Source organism: Passer montanus, unplaced genomic scaffold (genome assembly GCF_014805655.1).
Source record: "Passer montanus isolate IOZ18808 unplaced genomic scaffold, ASM1480565v1 scaffold36, whole genome shotgun sequence".
Classification (NCBI taxonomy): domain Eukaryota; kingdom Metazoa; phylum Chordata; class Aves; order Passeriformes; family Passeridae; genus Passer; species Passer montanus.
In genome coordinates, this window is record NW_024368374.1 from 6977686 (window position 1) to 6995749 (window position 18064).

An 18064-nucleotide genomic window follows, 5' to 3' on the forward strand; every position below is an offset into this window, starting at 1 on the left:
AGGAGCACACCCAAAGGGCTATTTTGGCAGTCTCAAGTTGACAGGTACAAGTGGTAAACAGAGGAGAGATTAGAATCTTTATCCAAAGCTCCTTGGGATATAGATAACAAGTGTGAATGGCAAAAAAGTTGGGTTGTTTTGGAGACTCTTCATCTGCTGAGCTAGGCAGCCTTGTGTGGACTCCTGACCAGCTGCCAATATGAAATACAGCACAGCAACCAGCAAGAACTTGTATGTGTCTGGTCTGCCTGCACGTGCTGACAGCACATACAAGAACAGAAATGATGAAGCTTTTATGTCTACAGTGTGTATAGAAACCTGTTTTACAACAGCAGTGGGCTCAGAGCACCCATCTGTGCAGTTAGCATTGCTCCACTAAGAAGGGGTATAAAGCTTCTGATGGGGTAAGGCATTCACTGCAGCCATTTGCTCATGGCCTAACAGAGCTCTATCTGTTCCTATAAAAATTCAAGGAAAATTAGTCCCTCAGCTTGTTAACTCAACCTTGAATTATGAGTTGAATGAGATTATGCACCAAATCCCAGAAGCCTGTCAACGATTTTGTTATTTATATGTTTTCTGGGAAGTAAACAAAACCAAATATCCTTTCCCTAATTCCAAAAACATCTTTCATGATTCGTGGGAAGATTATTTGGGCATCCCACTAATATTTTGGGCAACTCTGACTAACGAAAGCACATATATAGAAGTGTGGGTCCAAACACAGAAATTCAGAACACTTCTCAACATGTCATGTAGCTGTAAAACCTCTTTCATTGGGTGAAAATAATGAAAGACTGCCCTGTGATTGCTAGCACCACTCCTTGAGCTGAGAACATTTCTCTTTTAAGAATATGTAAGAACTTTTAATCAGGATTTACTTCCCTTTACCCTGTTCATGGTTTTTCTTTGGCTTCTGCATTAGTAGCACTCGGGTTTTGCATCAAGTTTTTGTGGGTTTCCTTTTCATTAAAAACTTTGAAGTCTGTGAGCAACAGCAAGCAGAAGAAGGAAATACTGAATACGCCAGAAGACCCATGAGCTGAGGTAAGACAAGATTTGTTTATTTTCTCTGCTGTAGATAAAATGGTTGCAATGATTAAAATACAACGTACTTTCTCAGTATTTGCAGTTAGGGTATTACTTGCCAGAGACAGTGATAGTTTACCAAACTTCTCTATGACAAAGCTGGTGTTGAGAAATTTTTTTGGCAGAAAAAAGGGTAGATTTATGTAACTAGGATTGTTTGCCAGATGGAAGATAACAATGAAGTTGTGGATCTGATTAAGAGAGCCTTGTTTTTTAACTAGATGAAAAACATGTATTTGGCTTATGGCGAACTTTAAAAATAAAAGGTGTTAAATGTCAGACTCTTGGGGTTTTCTCCATTATTGTGCATTTAGAAAGGTGAATAACATGCCATGTTTTGATGAATTTAGTGTTGATTCTAAATATTGCAGTTGTTTTCATTTATTCTTGGTAATGCTGCTCCTGAAACACAAAGTGAATATTAGCAAGAAAGCCAGTGGGAACTTTAAAAAAACATGAGAACTTCTGTTTTTCTTGGAAGTGCAGTGGCAAATGCAAATGATCTCCTATATACCAGCAATATTATAATTGCCTTCCTATTTGGGAAATAAAAAACAGACTCAGGTGTCTGGGGTTCTCTTTAGACAAAAGGTTACTGTGATAGATGTAAAGATCATACAAGAGATTCTAACTATTTCTCCCTTTACATAGCAAAGTATTATATTTTGATGGAACAGCCTGATTTCCCTATTTAACTTTGCATACGGAGAACATCTTATTAAAGGGAAGTTGTTTTGTCATTCCTCATGTTATAGTGAATGCAGTGTTTTAGAGCAGCAGATCTCAGATCAACAGTTTGGAAATGGAGTGTTTATTTATGCTTTTAGAGACAGTGGAGATTTCATATTTAGCCCATCAGCAGCAGCACCCCTCCACGACACATCTTAAAAAGGTTTCTGTCCTTCTGTCCAGACATGGCACAGAAATCCATCCCATTCTCTGCTGGGATGCCATATCATTTGATTGACTGCCCTCTGTAAGAACAGGGGTAGCCCAGGGCTGCTGACGACTTTACTTGCCTTTCTCTGCACATTCTCAAGCTCCATAATCTCTGGTTTTAGTGTGGAGACAAGAACTGTCCACTATGGGAAGGCATCAGGTTTTATACAAGGTTTGATACCCTACTTGATGGTGCCCCTCATTTTGCTGATAATTTTGGTTCTTCTGCAGTTGTAGTCAATGCAGAAGTGACTTTAGCAAATGGTCAATGATGCCAGTGCCAAGTGCCCTTTCCTGAATGCAACAGCCAGTTTAAAGTTCATATAAATTGGCACAATTTAGATTTTTTTTCCCCAGCATGCATCACCTTATATTAAATTATACTAATTCTCACCTGCCCCCCTTCCAGCATGGCATCTGCCAACATGGAGAGCTGTCACGTCCAGGCTGTTGATAGAGACACTGGATAAATCTAGTCTGAGTGCCAAACCCTAGAGGACTCCATTGCTTATTTATTGAGCCCCCACTTTGCTTCCTGCACTTCAGCCAGCTTTCAGCCCACAAAAGAACATGCCTTCCAGCTCTCTGGCAACTTAGGAACTTAAGAAACCTTTGTTGTAGAGCTGTGTTGAAGGCTTTGACAAATGCAACTCTATAAATGCACACCTATCACAGAATCATAGAATGGTTTGGGTGGGAAGGGATCTTAGAGATAATTTCATTCAAAGCCCCCTGCCATGAGCAGGGACATCTTCCACTAGACCAGGTTGCTTAAAGCCCCATCCAACCTGGCCTGGAACACTGCCAGGGATTCCATTCCCCCTTGCCCTGTCACAACATGCCCTTGTGAAAAGTCCCTCTCAAGCAATCTTGTAGGGCCCCTTTAGGTACTGGAACATGCTTTAAGGACTCTCTGGGGTCTTCTCTTCTCCAGGATGAACAGCCTTAGCTCTCTCAGCCTGTCTTCATGGTCCTGCTCTGGGCCATCTCCAGTAGGTCCATGATGTTCTTATGTCAGGGTTTCAGAGCTGAATTCAGTGCTCAGGTGGGGTCTCACAAGAGTGAAGTAGAGGGGAAAATCTCTTCCCTCAGCCATATATGTACATCCATATATATATATATGGGTCCCCTTCATCCATTGTCATCACAGCTTTTCAGTGGGTAAGCCAAACAGGATCTCCCTTTTCAGAAGACATAATGACTTTTTCTCAGCAGACTGGCATTTCAATGAGCTCAGTGACTTCATTCTTTATTACAGATGCCCCCAAAATGTCCCAGAGGAGGAAATCGGTCCTGGTGGTCAGTGGCTCCCAGGACTGATGACGAGCTCACAGCCTTGATCAGCCTTATCAAGCCTTTCTGGTAAATGAGAGCTGCACAGATGACACATCAGTCCTCTGGCACAGCTCCTGATTGCAATGGTGGGTTACGTGCCTTGGCCAGCAGTCTCACGGCTGAGGTCCTTTGGGACACTGATATGAGTGCCATCTGGTCTCAATTACTTTTTGGACTCTCACTTATCTAGTTGGTTTAATACTTCCTGCCCACATCTGTTGAGTGGAGCTGGCTCCTCTGTCCTTTTTACTGTACCAGCCCTTAAAATATCCCAGCGTCTTTGGTTGGGAAGAGTGAAATCCCAGAGTTTTCCTGCTATGACCTTGCTCCTAAGAGATCTTTTGCCACCAAACTCCCCTGCCAGTTCCCAAGTGGTTTTTCATCTTCCAGAAGGTTTACAAAACTTACTGTCAACCCAGAACATCCTTTATCAGAAGCTCTTAACTATTTTTTTTCTTTAATGCTCCTGGTTTCCTCTCCACATTTGATCTGCCATGATACAGACTTTCCTGTTCTCCCCATTTTGACAAGCCTTCTGCTTTCCAAATGGAGATATTTTCCTTAGAGTAGTCTTGGTAACTATTTTACTGATAGACATTGGGCTCAATATTTCTTAAAATACCTATTTCTTTTGGAACGTAGGCTTGTTGAATTTTCTGTTTGTTTCCAGAAACAAACCCCAAATTTATGTAGGCTTCTTCCTTGTGGGACTGCTTCCCTGTCCCACAATGCTGTTGAGCTCAGCTCTACTGTGATTAACAGTACAGAGCTACCTCCACCAAAACCTGTGCAGCACTAAAGATAGATGGCATTTTGTAGAGGTAGAATGCCAAGGTAGAATAGCATCTTGTGATGCTGATTTTTTTACAGGACTAATTATTCTAGGAATCAGGAAGTTGTTGCTTATGGACATAGCATCTCATCCTGCTGCAGCATTGCATCATTATAAAGACACCCCAAACCTCCTCCCATTGCTACCTGCTTTCATCTTCCTACCCTCACTTAATGTGCTCTGGCAATTGTCATAACTTGCTAAGGAGCTCAGTAGTGCATTCCAAGCAGTATATTTTTATTATTAGAGTCTGCCTACAAGAGCACTGTTGTGCTTCTCTTTAGCCACAATATTTTTACAGTGTTGTGAGTTATGTAGTCCCTCCTGCACAGTGCCACTCCTCCACCTGAGCATCCTACAGTATCATTACCATAAAGCTGGTAGCATGGCAACACGGGCTCCTATTGATTATCCTTTCTCCTGCAGGTCTCTGAGATTTCCTTTGTACCAGGGTTTTGGTCTCATGCCAAGCCTGATGGGTGCTCTGTATCTTTTTCAGGTTTGAGATCAGTGAAGAATTACACATAAGATATGGTTTTGATCAGACATTCAAGATAGCATGTGCCAGTCTATTGGATTTGCAGGCAGTTGGATCCTGAGATTAAAATATGAGAGGTTTGGGGCATTTTTATTAGCTTAGTATCTTCTTCAATTAAACAAATCCCCTCTTACTTTTGCTCTATCAGCCTACCTGTCTTGCACACCCATCCATTTGTTAAAGATGTAAAATTCACCTTAGGCAAGGAATGTCTTTCTGCTATCATCTTACCTGAATTGCACTCAAGCCAGGCTAAGATAAAAGGAAAAATATATATTCATAATAAATATGTATAATTTATAACATAGATGTAATTTGTAATGAAAGATAAATATTTCTTAATAAAATCCATGCTAATCAAGCTGTAAATATTTTTTTAAGATTTCACAGAAGAAAAGATAAAAAACCCACCCAAACTCTACATCTAATCTACTCATGCAGCAATTACTGCAGAAAAGGGTCTCTTTTTCTTTCTCAGCTGATTTTCTCTTTCTCATGCCAGGGAGATTGTCAGAGCCTCAGGACATGTGTCAGCTGCTTCCATTTGATAGCTTCCATCAGTAAAACTCATATATAGAAAAAATCTCCTGTTAGAGAATTTCTATCAGAGGAGTCTTGCAGTACTACTGAAGAGAGAATCCCATTTCAGTTCGTCCTTTTCTCTCCTTTTTTTCTTTTTTTCTTTTTTTGGTGGGGACTGTTAGATCTTACTGCAAATCTTCTTTTGGGAGACACAGAAAATTCCTGTAGGTCCAGTGTCTCAGCCTTAACCCATCCTGTTCAATCCTGACCCAGGAGACCATCTGGATACTTTTGCTGAAAATGAAGTTTATGACCTGTCCTTAGATAGATCATTTATTCTGTATATCTAGGAGCCATCCCTAACCTTAGCTGGCTAATAAAAGTTCTTGGATTCAAGGGAGGATAAAATTCTTTGCTTATCCTCTGTGGTTGGTTGAGGTAGTCCCACGTGAAATGTATCTTTCACTTCACCTTCCATTCCACATTGATCTGTGTGTCAAGACACAGCTAACAGGAGCATCTACACATGAAAATGTTATGGGTTATTGTTTGCCCTGTACTGAGTGCAGGCACCATGGTGCTTTAAGAGCTTTCAGTTGACTGGTCTCCAGCTTCTTTCTCTTGGACATGCCATAACAGCTTGAAACTCATGTTGGAATAGCTTGGAGAGGAGTCTGAGAACTGATTTTCTTGCTAGGATCAAGGATACTGAATTTTCTCAATTGCACATGCACTATTCTACTCTTACTCTCAGTCTAGCTGGAAAGAGAATTGAGGAGCTTTTGTGCAGTTAGAGGACAAAATAGCTGAAATTATAGTTGTTGGCTAAATATCCTCATATGAGGAGCCTGAGCAAAGTGCCTCAGCCCCCGTGCTTGTATTCTCTCCCCAGGGTGCAGGGACCCAAGGGCTTTTCATCAACTGAATCTTCTTTGCCAATCCCATCCTTCATCAGATAGCATTGGACACAAACCATCACCCAGTGCTGAGCAGGGCTTGGAATTTGTCCACAATCCAAGTTCTTAACCCTCATTTGATTCCTCTACTTCATAGCTTTCACACAAAACAAGAATGCTTCCACAGGTGGCAGATCTCTTTACTGATATTTTCTTGTGTTTTGGGGTTTCTAAAGGCAAGGATGCTTGGACCACAGGAAAACAGAGTCAGAAGGGTCTTCCCTTTGCTGTACCTCAGGCTGTAATGTTTTCCTGGAAAACAGGGGGATCGTATTCATTTTGGAGAAAAGCTGAATTTGATCTCATACAGAAAATGTGTGTATCAGGCAGTTGTTCCATAAAGAAAACCAAAACAATTAAAAGTCCTTTGATTGCCGAAGATTTGTCTTTAAGAAGAATATCTTTTCCTTTGAGAAGAAAGAGGATCCCAAAGGAGGAGGAGATTAACTTTAGGAGCATGTGTTTAGTCAGTCCAGTGCTTTGCTGAGACCCAATATCCATGAAGGGCTCCTTGGGAGACCAGCCTGGGGTTGTGCTTCCCACGCTTCCCATCCCAGTGGGGCTGGATGAAAAGATGCCTGCTAGGGCACATCTGGTTGCTGTATTTAAGGGACTCAGACAGACTCTGGGACACAACCCTGGAGATACCATGGCCTGCTCTGAACATAGCTCAGGCTCCCCCACCATGGCTTCCGTTCACAAATTAGCTCCCATTCACAGCACAGCTGAGTGTTCGACGTTCCCAAATGTAAAGCCAAATTTACCCCCAAGGAGGCTCCACCTGTACAGATAAATTAGTTCCAAATTGTGAAGCCAGTGAGGTTCAGAATAAGAGGTAGGATGCTGTCGTGTACCATGGGCATGTTATCACTTACACTGGGGCAAATTAAAAGCTTCTTTTCCATGCATCTGGAAATGCCATGTAGTTGTGGTTTTCAGGCTAAAAATTTCCACGCCCCATCTTTGGAATATATTTGCAGATACAAAGAGGGAATTGCTCCCACTCTCAAACAAGAAACAATACTGACACCTTCCTTTGAAAATACTACTAGCTGCATGACAGCTGAGATAAGAAATCAAGAGTTCAGAAAATAAATAGACACAAATGAGAAAAAAAATATTATTTAGAGTGTTTTAGTGGTGAGTGGTTTTGATTTGATTGAATTATAGCCTCACAGGAGGAGGAATGCCTCTCTCTGTGAGCACAGCCCATTTTCTCAGAGGACATTTTCATTAGGGCTGCAAATGTGGGCTGCCCTGGAAGCTGCAGTGTGCATGGATGACTGACTGGTGCAGAACAGCTGAGCACAAAAGAGGTTACGATAGTGGTACATGGAGCAAAGACCCCACAAAAAACAGACATAGAAAGCCACCAGAAGCTACAAGAAAATAGAAATACAGTGCGAGGAGGGAGTTAAAAAATGAACTGTGCATAATCAGCACAGTGTTTGCACAGTGTTTAAGGTCAAAATGTCCTTAATTTTTACACGTATCAAAATATGCCTGGTATTGCTCAGGAAATACTGCCAAAAACATACCAGAAAAATTTACCTAGTTCCAAAAGGCAGATTCAGTTCTTTTGGCTTTCCATCCTAATTTGAAATGCAGGCCTAGCAGTGGGCAGTGATTTCTTTTCTGATCAGGTTTTGATGTTTCCATGGTAGGTGACTGGGGACTCAAAACTTCCCTGCCACAAAATGGCTGACAGCAAGTTGGCTTGTTTTGCACAGCAAAGATCAGAGACTTGTCATTAAAACACACACACAGCACCTCTAAAAGGCAGCACTTTTACAGGCTGAGAACACAACCAGCTGCTGTAGCGCTGAAACTCATTAGAGCTTACTTGGGGCTTTGTGTCTTGAGATGTGTATTTACTGGGACATCACAAGTAATTACTCGTTAACGAATTCTTACTTCCCACTGTCATCTGCATCTTGCAATTTCTGCCCTCAGTTAAACAGTCCCAAATAGCCAAACTCCCTGCCCAGCCTGTAACCCAGCACTCACACCACTTCTTTTCTCTTTGGCAGGAAAATGGAGATGCTGGCTCAGACTATGAATATTTCCGAGGTGGCACTAAATGGCAGCTTCACTGACAGCTCCTCCAACTGTACAATTGACGGCTTCAAACAAGTAATTTATCCCATCACGTATATCTTTATCTTCTTCCCGGGTGCTGTTGGAAACAGCCTCTCCATTTATGTTTTCTTCCAGACTTCGCAAAGGACCTCGATAAACATTTACATGCAGAACTTGGCTATTTCAGACCTCATGTTTGTGAGCACTTTGCCCTTTCGGGCCTCATATTTCCTCTTGGGATCGCATTGGATATTTGGTGACATCCTCTGCAGGATCATGACTTACACCTTGTACATGAATATGTACTGCAGCATTTATTTCCTCACCGTGCTCAGCGTGGTTCGTTTCATAGCCATTGTCCACCCATTCAAACATGCAAAAGTGACCAACATGAAGTGTGCCAGGATCACCTGTGTGGCCATATGGATCTTTGTGCTGGTAGCTGCCAGCCCTCTCTTAAACAAGGGAATCGCTGGCTACAGAAACCCAGACAAATGCTTGGACCTCCACCCCTCCAGCACGCACAGGCTCCTCATGATGAACAGCTTTGTCCTCGTCGTGGGCTTCATTCTGCCCTTCTGCACCATTGTGTTCTGCTATGTCTTTGCCATCAGAGCGCTGCTCAAGTCCAGTTCTTTGCAGAGCAGGAGGGCAGTCTGTCACAGGAAGGCGCTGTTAACCATTGTCATCACTCTCATCCTCTCCCTCGTCTGTTTCCTGCCCTATCACATCCTGCGAACTGTCCACCTGATGTACAGCAGCTGCAGCCAGGCCAGCCTGCACAAGGCGCTGGTGGTCACTCTCTGCCTCGCTGCCACAAACAGCTGCCTTGATCCCTTCCTCTATTACTTTGCCGCTGAAAATTTCAAAGCAAAAATCAGAAGTTTGTGCTGCTGGTAGCTAGTGCAAAATTGCAAAAAAAAAAAAAACATTTATATATATACATATATATATATATATATATATATATATATATACAGTCTCCTGGGATATACAGTCCTGATGGGATCTCTAGACTGGGCTCATACTATTCAGTGACAGAGGCTGTGTGCTGTGCTGCTGGCCAGCCTGCAGCTCTACTGCTCACTGTCAGGCATCTCTGGAGCAGAAGTATCTAGGACAGAGCTCTTTGTGGGTGACCAAAATTGAGTCTGGATGATCTCAGGACAGGTGGCTGGGTATGATCCCTGGTTGTCTTCTCTTTAGCAGAGATACCTCTGTTGTTCACCCTCCCCAGGACAAGGCATTGAAATGAATCCACCTTGCTACTGGAGTCCCTTTATTTCATTTCACAGTACTGAGTGACTTTAAAGGGAAACTGCTCACCTGACCACTTCAGTGTCTGTGCCTGAACCTCTCAGTGCTCCATTTCCCTGCATGTGCAGGGGTTCAGACACTGTGATTCCTTACACATTCACAGTACCCTGCCAGTTCCCATTGCAAACACTGTCAAAGGGGTTGCACATTAAAGAAATATAAAGCACTACTTATGCTTTCTACTGAGGCTGACTTAAAAAGCAGGAAGAGAGGCAAACAGGACCCAGCACTGGCTCAGGCTGCCCAGAAGTCACTAACATTTTAAAATTTTCCACTCTGAACCAGCCACCAAGGTATTCTGTTAACAATTCTTGGGTTGCCAAGTGAGAGAATGATTTCAAGCAAGTGGCATCGCCCTGGAGTGTTGTGAGTAAGATGACTGCTGGCAGGATGCGGGCGCCCAGAGCATTGGGCTGCGTCCTGCAGCTCTTCATGTGGTGTCAATTCCTTCAAGGTCATTGCAACACTTTTTATGCCCAGTGTTGCCAGTGTTTTTCACAAAGTTGAGGCTAAGTCGTTCCATTCCCATGCAGGGATCCAAAGACAAACTTTTAAAATTATTTTGGTCTAAAAATGTTGTTAGGGAGTGGTTTCCTCTGCACAGGTAAATCAGTCTTACACCAAACAGCTGCCAAAGGCATTCCCAATCACTCATCTTCAGTCTCCTCTGAGGAGGAAATTGATCCCTTTTTTCATAGGATTAACTTCCTGTCGGTTTGAATTTCCTACATCAAACATAAAAAAATGCAACAGGGAAGCACTAACCCAGGCACAGGAAGAAAGATGGGCAACAGAGAAGGTGGAGGAGAGCTTTTTTAGGAAGCAATGGGAATCTACTCCTGCGTGTACTTTGGAAAATTTCATCAAATGGCTGTCTCCATTTGTAAGTCTCCAAATATTTTCTAAAATATGTTTTCTAAAAACTAGACCTAAGTGAAAACAGGCTCCAAACTCAGTTAGACCATATTTAGATTTTGGGTTTAATTACCTCATCTTTTACTAAAAACAGACAAGAAGTTTAGTCTTATTTTCCAAGAAAGCAGCTGGGCTTATATGAAAACTAACAGAAATGCTCAAAGCCTTCCTTCACCATGAAATTCAACCAAAGGAGGGTTTCTCTCTGTGAAGATACTTCTCAATACTCTGAACTTTTTATGGAGAAAGAACTCCATAAACTGAATGTTATTGCTCCCAAACAAAAATAACAGCAGCAAGCTATTTTTAGCTCTGTCTGAAATATGCAGAAAACAAATAATTGCTGGTCAGGTGGAAAAGTACTTGGCAAATCACTGGAAAAGACATATTTTTTCTTGGCTATCTAAGGGTTATGTTCAATCTGTTGCAGTCATTTGATGCTGCCTTTGATGTAGGCACAGAGTTCTATCAGAAGTCTTCACTAAAGTTCATTCTCCAAATCCTTATTTCAATAGCACAGCAGCATACTGGAGAGCTGACCTAATGATGCCACGTGAACTCCTTGATCCCCTGCTGTTGATGAAAAAGGTAATATTAGCAATGGTTTGTAATGTGAATTTGATTGAGATGGTAACCATGCAGATATAGCAGGCACAAAAGTGGAAGGAAGGGGCAAATTCTTTTTCTGTGGTTTTCACCCATCAGGAGGAAACCTGAACAGCAACAAGTGACAAGCTTGAAGCTTCTCATGAAACACCACCCACTTCAAATACTGCAAGAGAATGCAAAAAATTAACCACAGTCTAATCTCACCAGCATGCTTCTGTCTGTATCTGTCCAGTGCACCCAATTTTGCATTTAAAGGATATATGTATCTCACTTATAAGGTCACTTTTTTTTGTATTGATCACGCTACCACTTTGTTGGCAATTGAATTAACTGTCAGAACTGTGTTTTAATAAACTAGATTTACCTGTGGCTGAAGAAATGTTTTTTATTGATCGCACAGCTAACAAGGGATCTCCTCTGAGTGCAGGGGAGAAGGAACAAGAAACAGATACTGAGTTTCTGTAAGTGGGCCATCATTTCACAAGACTGAAATGTCCTTGGATGTCTGAGAACATCCTGCTGCCTTATTCACATTGCCGACAAAATAGTGGGGAACATGAGTCAAAATCGGAGGCGCAAATAAAGTAATAAAATTTTTAAATTATGGTGTAGTTATGAAAGAATTTCAGACCATCCTTGTTAGGGATTTTCTCATGAAGCTTCAAAAACACTTGTATAACATGCCACATTCCCATTTACTGCCTTGTCTCCATTTATTGCTCTTGCATGTCTCTACTCATGGAGTTCAAGATTTGGGTTCTTCACTGTGGAAGTATCATAGTAAAAAATGTAGTTAAAAAAGCACCAACATATCTATTCTAAAACGTCATGCTCCTGACAGTTAAATTTCTTGCAACGCCTCTAGGTCTCTCAAGGGACCATATTCCCCTTAAAAAGTACTTTGATATGTTTCCTCAAATTTCTAGGAGGCAAAATCTAAGAACAGCTATGTACATAGAAAGTAAAAGAAACAGTAAAATTGTGAGCTTGAAGGAGACATAACAAGAGGAAATGAAGTCTTTAAGTGACCCTTAAGCAGCAGCAAATTATCTACCTTCATATGCACATTTTTCCTGCCATTCAGGGAACCCCTGGTACTTCTAGACAAAGTTAATTTTTCAGTTCAAACTACACTAGGGTCATAGAGAGGCAGCAGAAGGAAATGCCACTCTTCACACCAGCTTTTAAGCCCCAGTTTGAGCCCATGGGTGGCTATGATTGCCCGATGGTGTCACAGTGAGCAGGGGAGCATCTCATGACTGTGATCCTCCCCTTCGACTTGGCTCTCATGAGACCCCACCAAGAGAGCTCTGTCCAGCTCTGGGGCCTACAACATGAGGAAGACTTGGACCTGTTTGAGTGAGTCCAGAGAAGGACCATGAAGAAGGTCAGAGGGCTGGAGCACCTCTCCATGAAGACAGGCTGAGGGAGTTGGGGATATTCCAGTCCGGAGAAAAAAAAGGCTCCAGGGAGATGTTATAGCACCTTCCAGTACCTTAAGGTGGCTACAGAAGAGCTGGAAAGGGGCTTTTGACAATGTAGTGTTAGCACAAGGGGAAAAGGCTTGAAACTGAAAGAGGTCAGGTTTAGACTAGAAACTAAGAAGAAATTCTGTACTGTGAGGATGTTGAGGCACTGGAACAGGTTGCCCAAAGAAGTTGTGTACGCTCCACCCTTGCAAGTGTTCAAGGCCAGGCTGGATGGGGTTTTGAGCACACTCGTCTAATGAAATGTATCCCTGACCACAGTAGGGAGATTGAAACTAGATGATCTCTAAGGTCCCAAACCATTCTATCATTTTATGATTTTATTATTTTTATTTTAATCAATACATTATCTGACTAATTTTCATTATACATCCTCTGCCCTTCTCAACATACATCATGTCACCATAGCTTATATTTTGCTTTGGCTCCTAAGTGTGTTGGGAGAAAGGAGTGCAGATTTTGCTGATCAGCACCTCCTTTCTGAGGTGCCTATTCCTTTATGCTACAACAGCTGGCTGTGCTGGCAGCAGAGCAGGCAGGAGACTTGTCCTCCCTCTTAGAGATGTTGACACTTCTCTTGGTCACTTGGGATGGTCAAGATAGAAACCTCCTGCTGCTGATAGGAGTGGAAATAAGATCTAGCCAAAACAACCAAGTGTAATCACAGTCAAAAGGATTCAGATGCTGTTTCAACAGTGATACCATCCCTGGGCTAGTGTTTTGAATTCTTGCATTATATCTGAGGAAGTTTAAATGATGATCTATTTAAAAGACAGTGTAAATGATGTGCAATCACAGACTTCCTGAGAGAGTCCAGTATTGTTTGATGTGCTTCAGCTTCCTGGCCAGCACCGAGCATGATCTGCCAGGCACTGTGACTGTCCCAATATGCTGTGCAGTCCTGTCCCTCTCACATGTTGTGCTGTGTACATACAGGAACGTTCCTGGACATCTGCAGAGACAAGCAGGATATTTAATTGCATTCAGCTGATGTTATGTAGCTACATCTGTTCATCCACAGTCAACAGCTTAAGGAGGCCAAAGAAGTTAAGTAACTTTCTTTGTCCCAATTTCCTTTTCTGCCTTTCAGAAAAACTGTCCAGAATTCCACCACTGCTTCTCCTTTTGATTTTGCAGCTGAAGGATGAAGCTGCCTAACACAGGGACCCGGTCACAAAAGTCACATTCCTGTTCAGGAGCAAAATGTGAGCCTTAACTTCTGAAGCTGAGAAATAAAGCTCTGGACCTTAGTCCATTTCTCATATTGCATCACTCAAAGCTTGAATGCTCAGAGTGGTGGCTGGCAGGTTTGCTTGTCATGTTTGCTCTCTGGATTTCCAGAAGCTGAGAGGCTGATCATGCTAACTGTGGGATGACAGCATGTCTTCTGAGCAGCCATGGGAGATGCAACTGGGGATGCTATACTCAGCATGGAGCTGTGATTCATTACAGAAATTTTGGCAAATAAACCTCTGAAGGAGGGGATCTTTGTTCTCTGCAGATTTTTCTTACATTATAACCAGCTTTCAGTTCTGGAGGCAAGGAGCCTGACAGTCTCTGGCAGGTCAGCTCCAGGACCCTTCTGATATCCAGCCCAAAAAGCCCTCCATAAAAGATAAATACCTTCTCGTGTTTAGTTTCTTCTTGCAAACAGTCTCCCACCAGAGTTTCAGGATATTTAAGGATGTTTTGCTCATTGGTAAGATACTCCTTACATGCTGTAAGTTAGCTTTTTGTTGGCCACTGCGAGGACAAGTAATCCAGAAGGAATGAGAAAAATAATCCAGTTCAAGAGCCAGCCATCACACTTCTTATGATCTTTATTACTGCAGCTGGAGCAATCTCTTCTGGTGGTCCCTCACCATTAAAAAAGAAAGAATAAATGCAGATAATGAATGAGACTATCCTCTTAAAAACAGTGCTTTCAGATAGGCTTCTTTTTTTTCTTTTCCTAATTTTGAATCTCACCAACCTAACCACTAAACACATTGAAGCTTGTAGAATTTCCCTGGTGAAGGTGCTAACAGCAGCACAGGCACACCTGGATCCTCCAGAAGTGGACGAGGTGTGTGGAGTACGTGGCTCAGAGCTGCTGCCCAGCCTTTCCCAGGCTCACAGTCACTGGGGCAGCCTGTGGAGCTGGGCAGCAGGATGCTCCATGGCCAGCCAGGTTTGTGAACCTTCCTGAGGCCTGGGAGCTGTCCAGATACACCTGACTCCACACCAGCATAAGCCCAGCCCTTCCCACACCTATTGCCATGGTCCTGGTTGCCATGGACAGGAAAGCCAGGTGCAGAGACCAGATGGGAAGGATATGCTCCAGCAGGAGTGACACGCCCAATTGATGTGTCTGGCCATGCCACCTCCACTGACTTGTACAATTCCGGATTGGTGCTTCCCAGTTCCTTTCCCTTCAAATTGCTAATGGCATCTAGTGACACCTGAGCTAGATGGACTATGTAGGTGAAGTTTGCTCTGGGAAAGGTAAGAGTGGATGGGCATATGGCCCAGCTGGGAATGGCATAGGAGATCATGCTTCCCCATTCTCAGAGGAATGGGACCTTCAAGCCAATGCCCAAAGACAAAGGAGCTGATGCCCACCTGCAGAACTATCTCTCACTGTGACATTTACTGTCAGAGCCATCACAGAGCATCTAGAAGCCCATGCTCTCACAGGGAGAATCTATCTTCATGCTTGCAAGGACCAAGATGAGCTCAGGGACTACTGGCACAGTCTGTGGTGTCTCTTGTTATTCTCTGATTATCTGATCTAGAGTTTGCATGGTCTGCCTTTCTGGAGGGATCCTGGACACCTGATTCAAAATCAGCAAGGCTCAACAGCACAGGAGGACATGACACAGGCAGCCTGGCAGTGGGGAGAAGAACATGTTCCTTGGGTAGTGCTGTGGGAGAGAAAAAATATGGAAGCGCTGGATGTGCTTCAGACACCAATTCCAGTGATGTACTTTGCACTGACAAAGGTCAAAACATTCTTAATACTGAAAAGTGTTATTTGCTGTCTTCCCACATATTTTCTTGGGATTATTCAAAGCCATGAAAAAAAAAAAATAAATCAGGCCCTCAAAGCCACCATCCACCACAGGCATGTCCCTTGGCTTTAATCCTAGGCGCTGCAAATGCCCATGGGTGGAGCTACTCCTAACCCATCCTCAAAGGAGCTGACACCATGGTCACCAGCGTGGTGAGGCAAAGACAGAATGCATCTAAACAAGCCTTTCCCAGCACCACTACCCAAATAAGGCCTTTTTTCCCAAACAAGCCATCTGTAACAGCTTTTAAAAGCCACAGGATCTCTTACTGAAAATACTTAGGTAACTGTGCTCTTTTAAGACATCTTCTAGAGCAAAACTGTACACAGAGCTACCCACTCAAGCAAGCTAGCAAGATCGATTCAGAGAAACCCACTGATAAAAGGAAGCTACCAAACCAAAATACCCCCTCTCCTATGCCTCTCCTGGTCTAGTACACCTTGCTGTTTCCACCCCTACAGTCTGTACCTCATCTAAGGACAGGGCCCATGTGAGTAAGGTATCTTTGGAGACAGTTTGACATGTTGACTGAGGATTTGTATCTGATCAGAAGAGAAGGGACAATGACAAAAATCCTTCCTGAGCTACTTCACCATCAAGAATACCCTGACACATGCCCGTCTTCCCTGTCTCCCTCTCCACTCAAACAGATATATGACAATTTTCTTACCTTGAAAGTCCAATGAGCAGAGAACCAGAGGGAAAATACTGACCTGAGCTTGGCTGTGACTGACTCAGCTGCATTTTTCATAGAGAACCAGGTTCACTTAGCAAAGAGAAACCGACAGTCAGGGCATGAATATCAGAGACTTTCTCAGAAAGCTGCAAAAAAGGGACTTATGAAACCTCTACAAGGAATACTATATATAGTATATCTATACTATATATATTTCCAGGAATTAGGAGGAACTATTCACTCCCTTGAAGGCAAAGAAGCCCTGCAGAAATATCTTGACAATTAGGGCTGGGCAGTCACCAATTATATGAAGTTTAACAAAGACAAGTGACAGATTCTGCACCTGGAGAGGGGCACACCTGGATGTACAGACAGACTGGGGAATGAGAGTCTGGAAAGCAGCACTTTGGAAAAGCAAGTTGACCACAAGTCAGCAGTGCCCTGGCAGCCCAGAGGGCCAACCCTGTTCTGGGGTGTATCAGGCACAGTATCACCAGCCAGGCCAGGGAGGGGATTGTCCCACTCTGCTCTGCACTGGGGCTGCCTCACCTCGAGTGCTGGGGGCAGTTTTGGGTGACACAATGTAAGGAAGACATGGAACTTTTACAGAGTGCTCAAAGGAGGGCTACAAATTTGGTGACAGGCCTTGGGAGGAAGCCACGTGAGAAGCAGCTGAGGTCACTTGGTCTGTTCAGGCTGGAGGAGACTGAGGAGAGAGCTCATCACAGTGACAGCTTCCTTGGGAGGGGAAGAGGAGGGACAGGCACTGATCTCCACTTCTCTGACCAGCAACAGGAACTAAGGGAATGGCAACAAACTGAGTCAGGAGAGGTTTAGGCTGGGTATCAGGAAAAGGTTCTTCACTCACAGGATGGTTGGGCACTGGAACAGGCTCCCCAGGGAAGTGGTCAGAGCACTAAGCCTGAGACAGTTCAAGAAACATTTGGACAATGCTCTCAGGCATGTGGTGTGACTCTTGGAGTGTCCTGTGCAGGGCCAGGAGTTGAGCTTTGATGATCCTTGTGGGTCCCTTCCAACTCAAGGTTGGTTCCAACTCCTGTAGTTCTGTGTTCTGTGAATAGAACGTCATGGTCGAATCTCCACTTCAGAAATTCATCTACTTTGAACTTCCTTGAACCAGGAAGTCGTCTCAGAAGTCACAAAGAACTATGTCTTTGTTGCTCAAAGAGTGTGTCTCACAGCCAAGAACTTTCTGTGTTGCACACATAGTACATTTGAAGATATTTAATGTGTGGCTTATAGCAGACATTACCATCGCCATCACACAGTACTATAATATACTTGCCTTCAGAGTGCCATCCTGATTCCTTATTTCTTCAAGCAGTCAAGTAACAAAGGGAAGAACAGCGAAAATTTGGGATTGCTGTTAAATTATGTCAGTGCCCTGGAGATGCCAGAGGATGGATCCAAGCTCTTCTTGGTGGTGCCAAGCAATAGGACAAGAGGCAGAAACCAATGCACAGAAAGTTCCATGTGAACACGAGGAAGACCTTCTTTACTGTGTGAGTGACCATGTACTGGAGCAGACAGCCTGTACAAGTCTTCTCATTGAAGATATTAAAAATATGTCTGGATACAATCCTGAGTAACATGCTGCAGGTGAGCCTGCTTTAACAGGGGTGTTGGATGGTGTGGTCTGCAGAGGTGCCTTCCAACCCCATCTGTTCTGTGATTCCGTGATTTATTAGTCTTGGATTTT

At 43.3% G+C, this 18064-nt stretch overlaps 1 protein-coding gene across 1 annotated transcript; it reads left to right on the forward strand.

Annotated features, from left to right (window-relative positions):
• The first annotated feature begins 777 nt into the window (after positions 1 to 777).
• CYSLTR2 (cysteinyl leukotriene receptor 2) lies at positions 778 to 9190 on the forward strand. The gene is made up of 4 exons (XM_039716594.1): positions 778 to 1047; positions 3287 to 3390; positions 8242 to 8344; positions 8426 to 9190. Exons 2-4 carry the CDS (start codon positions 3287 to 3289, stop codon positions 9188 to 9190), a joined length of 972 nt encoding a protein of 323 aa, XP_039572528.1. The 5' UTR covers positions 778 to 1047.
• The last annotated feature ends 8874 nt before the right edge of the window (positions 9191 to 18064 follow it).

Excerpts from the sequence above, each read along its gene's own strand:
- CYSLTR2 (XM_039716594.1), top strand. The coding sequence starts at position 3,287 with ATGCCCCCAAAATGTCCCAGAGGAGGAAATCGGTCCTGGTGGTCAGTG. Across the intron at positions 3,391-8,241 it reads AGCCTTATCAAGCCTTTCTG|GAAAATGGAGATGCTGGCTC; the intron begins GTAAATGAGAGC and ends TCTCTTTGGCAG. Across the intron at positions 8,345-8,425 it reads CAATTGACGGCTTCAAACAA|ACTTCGCAAAGGACCTCGAT; the intron begins GTAATTTATCCC and ends GTTTTCTTCCAG.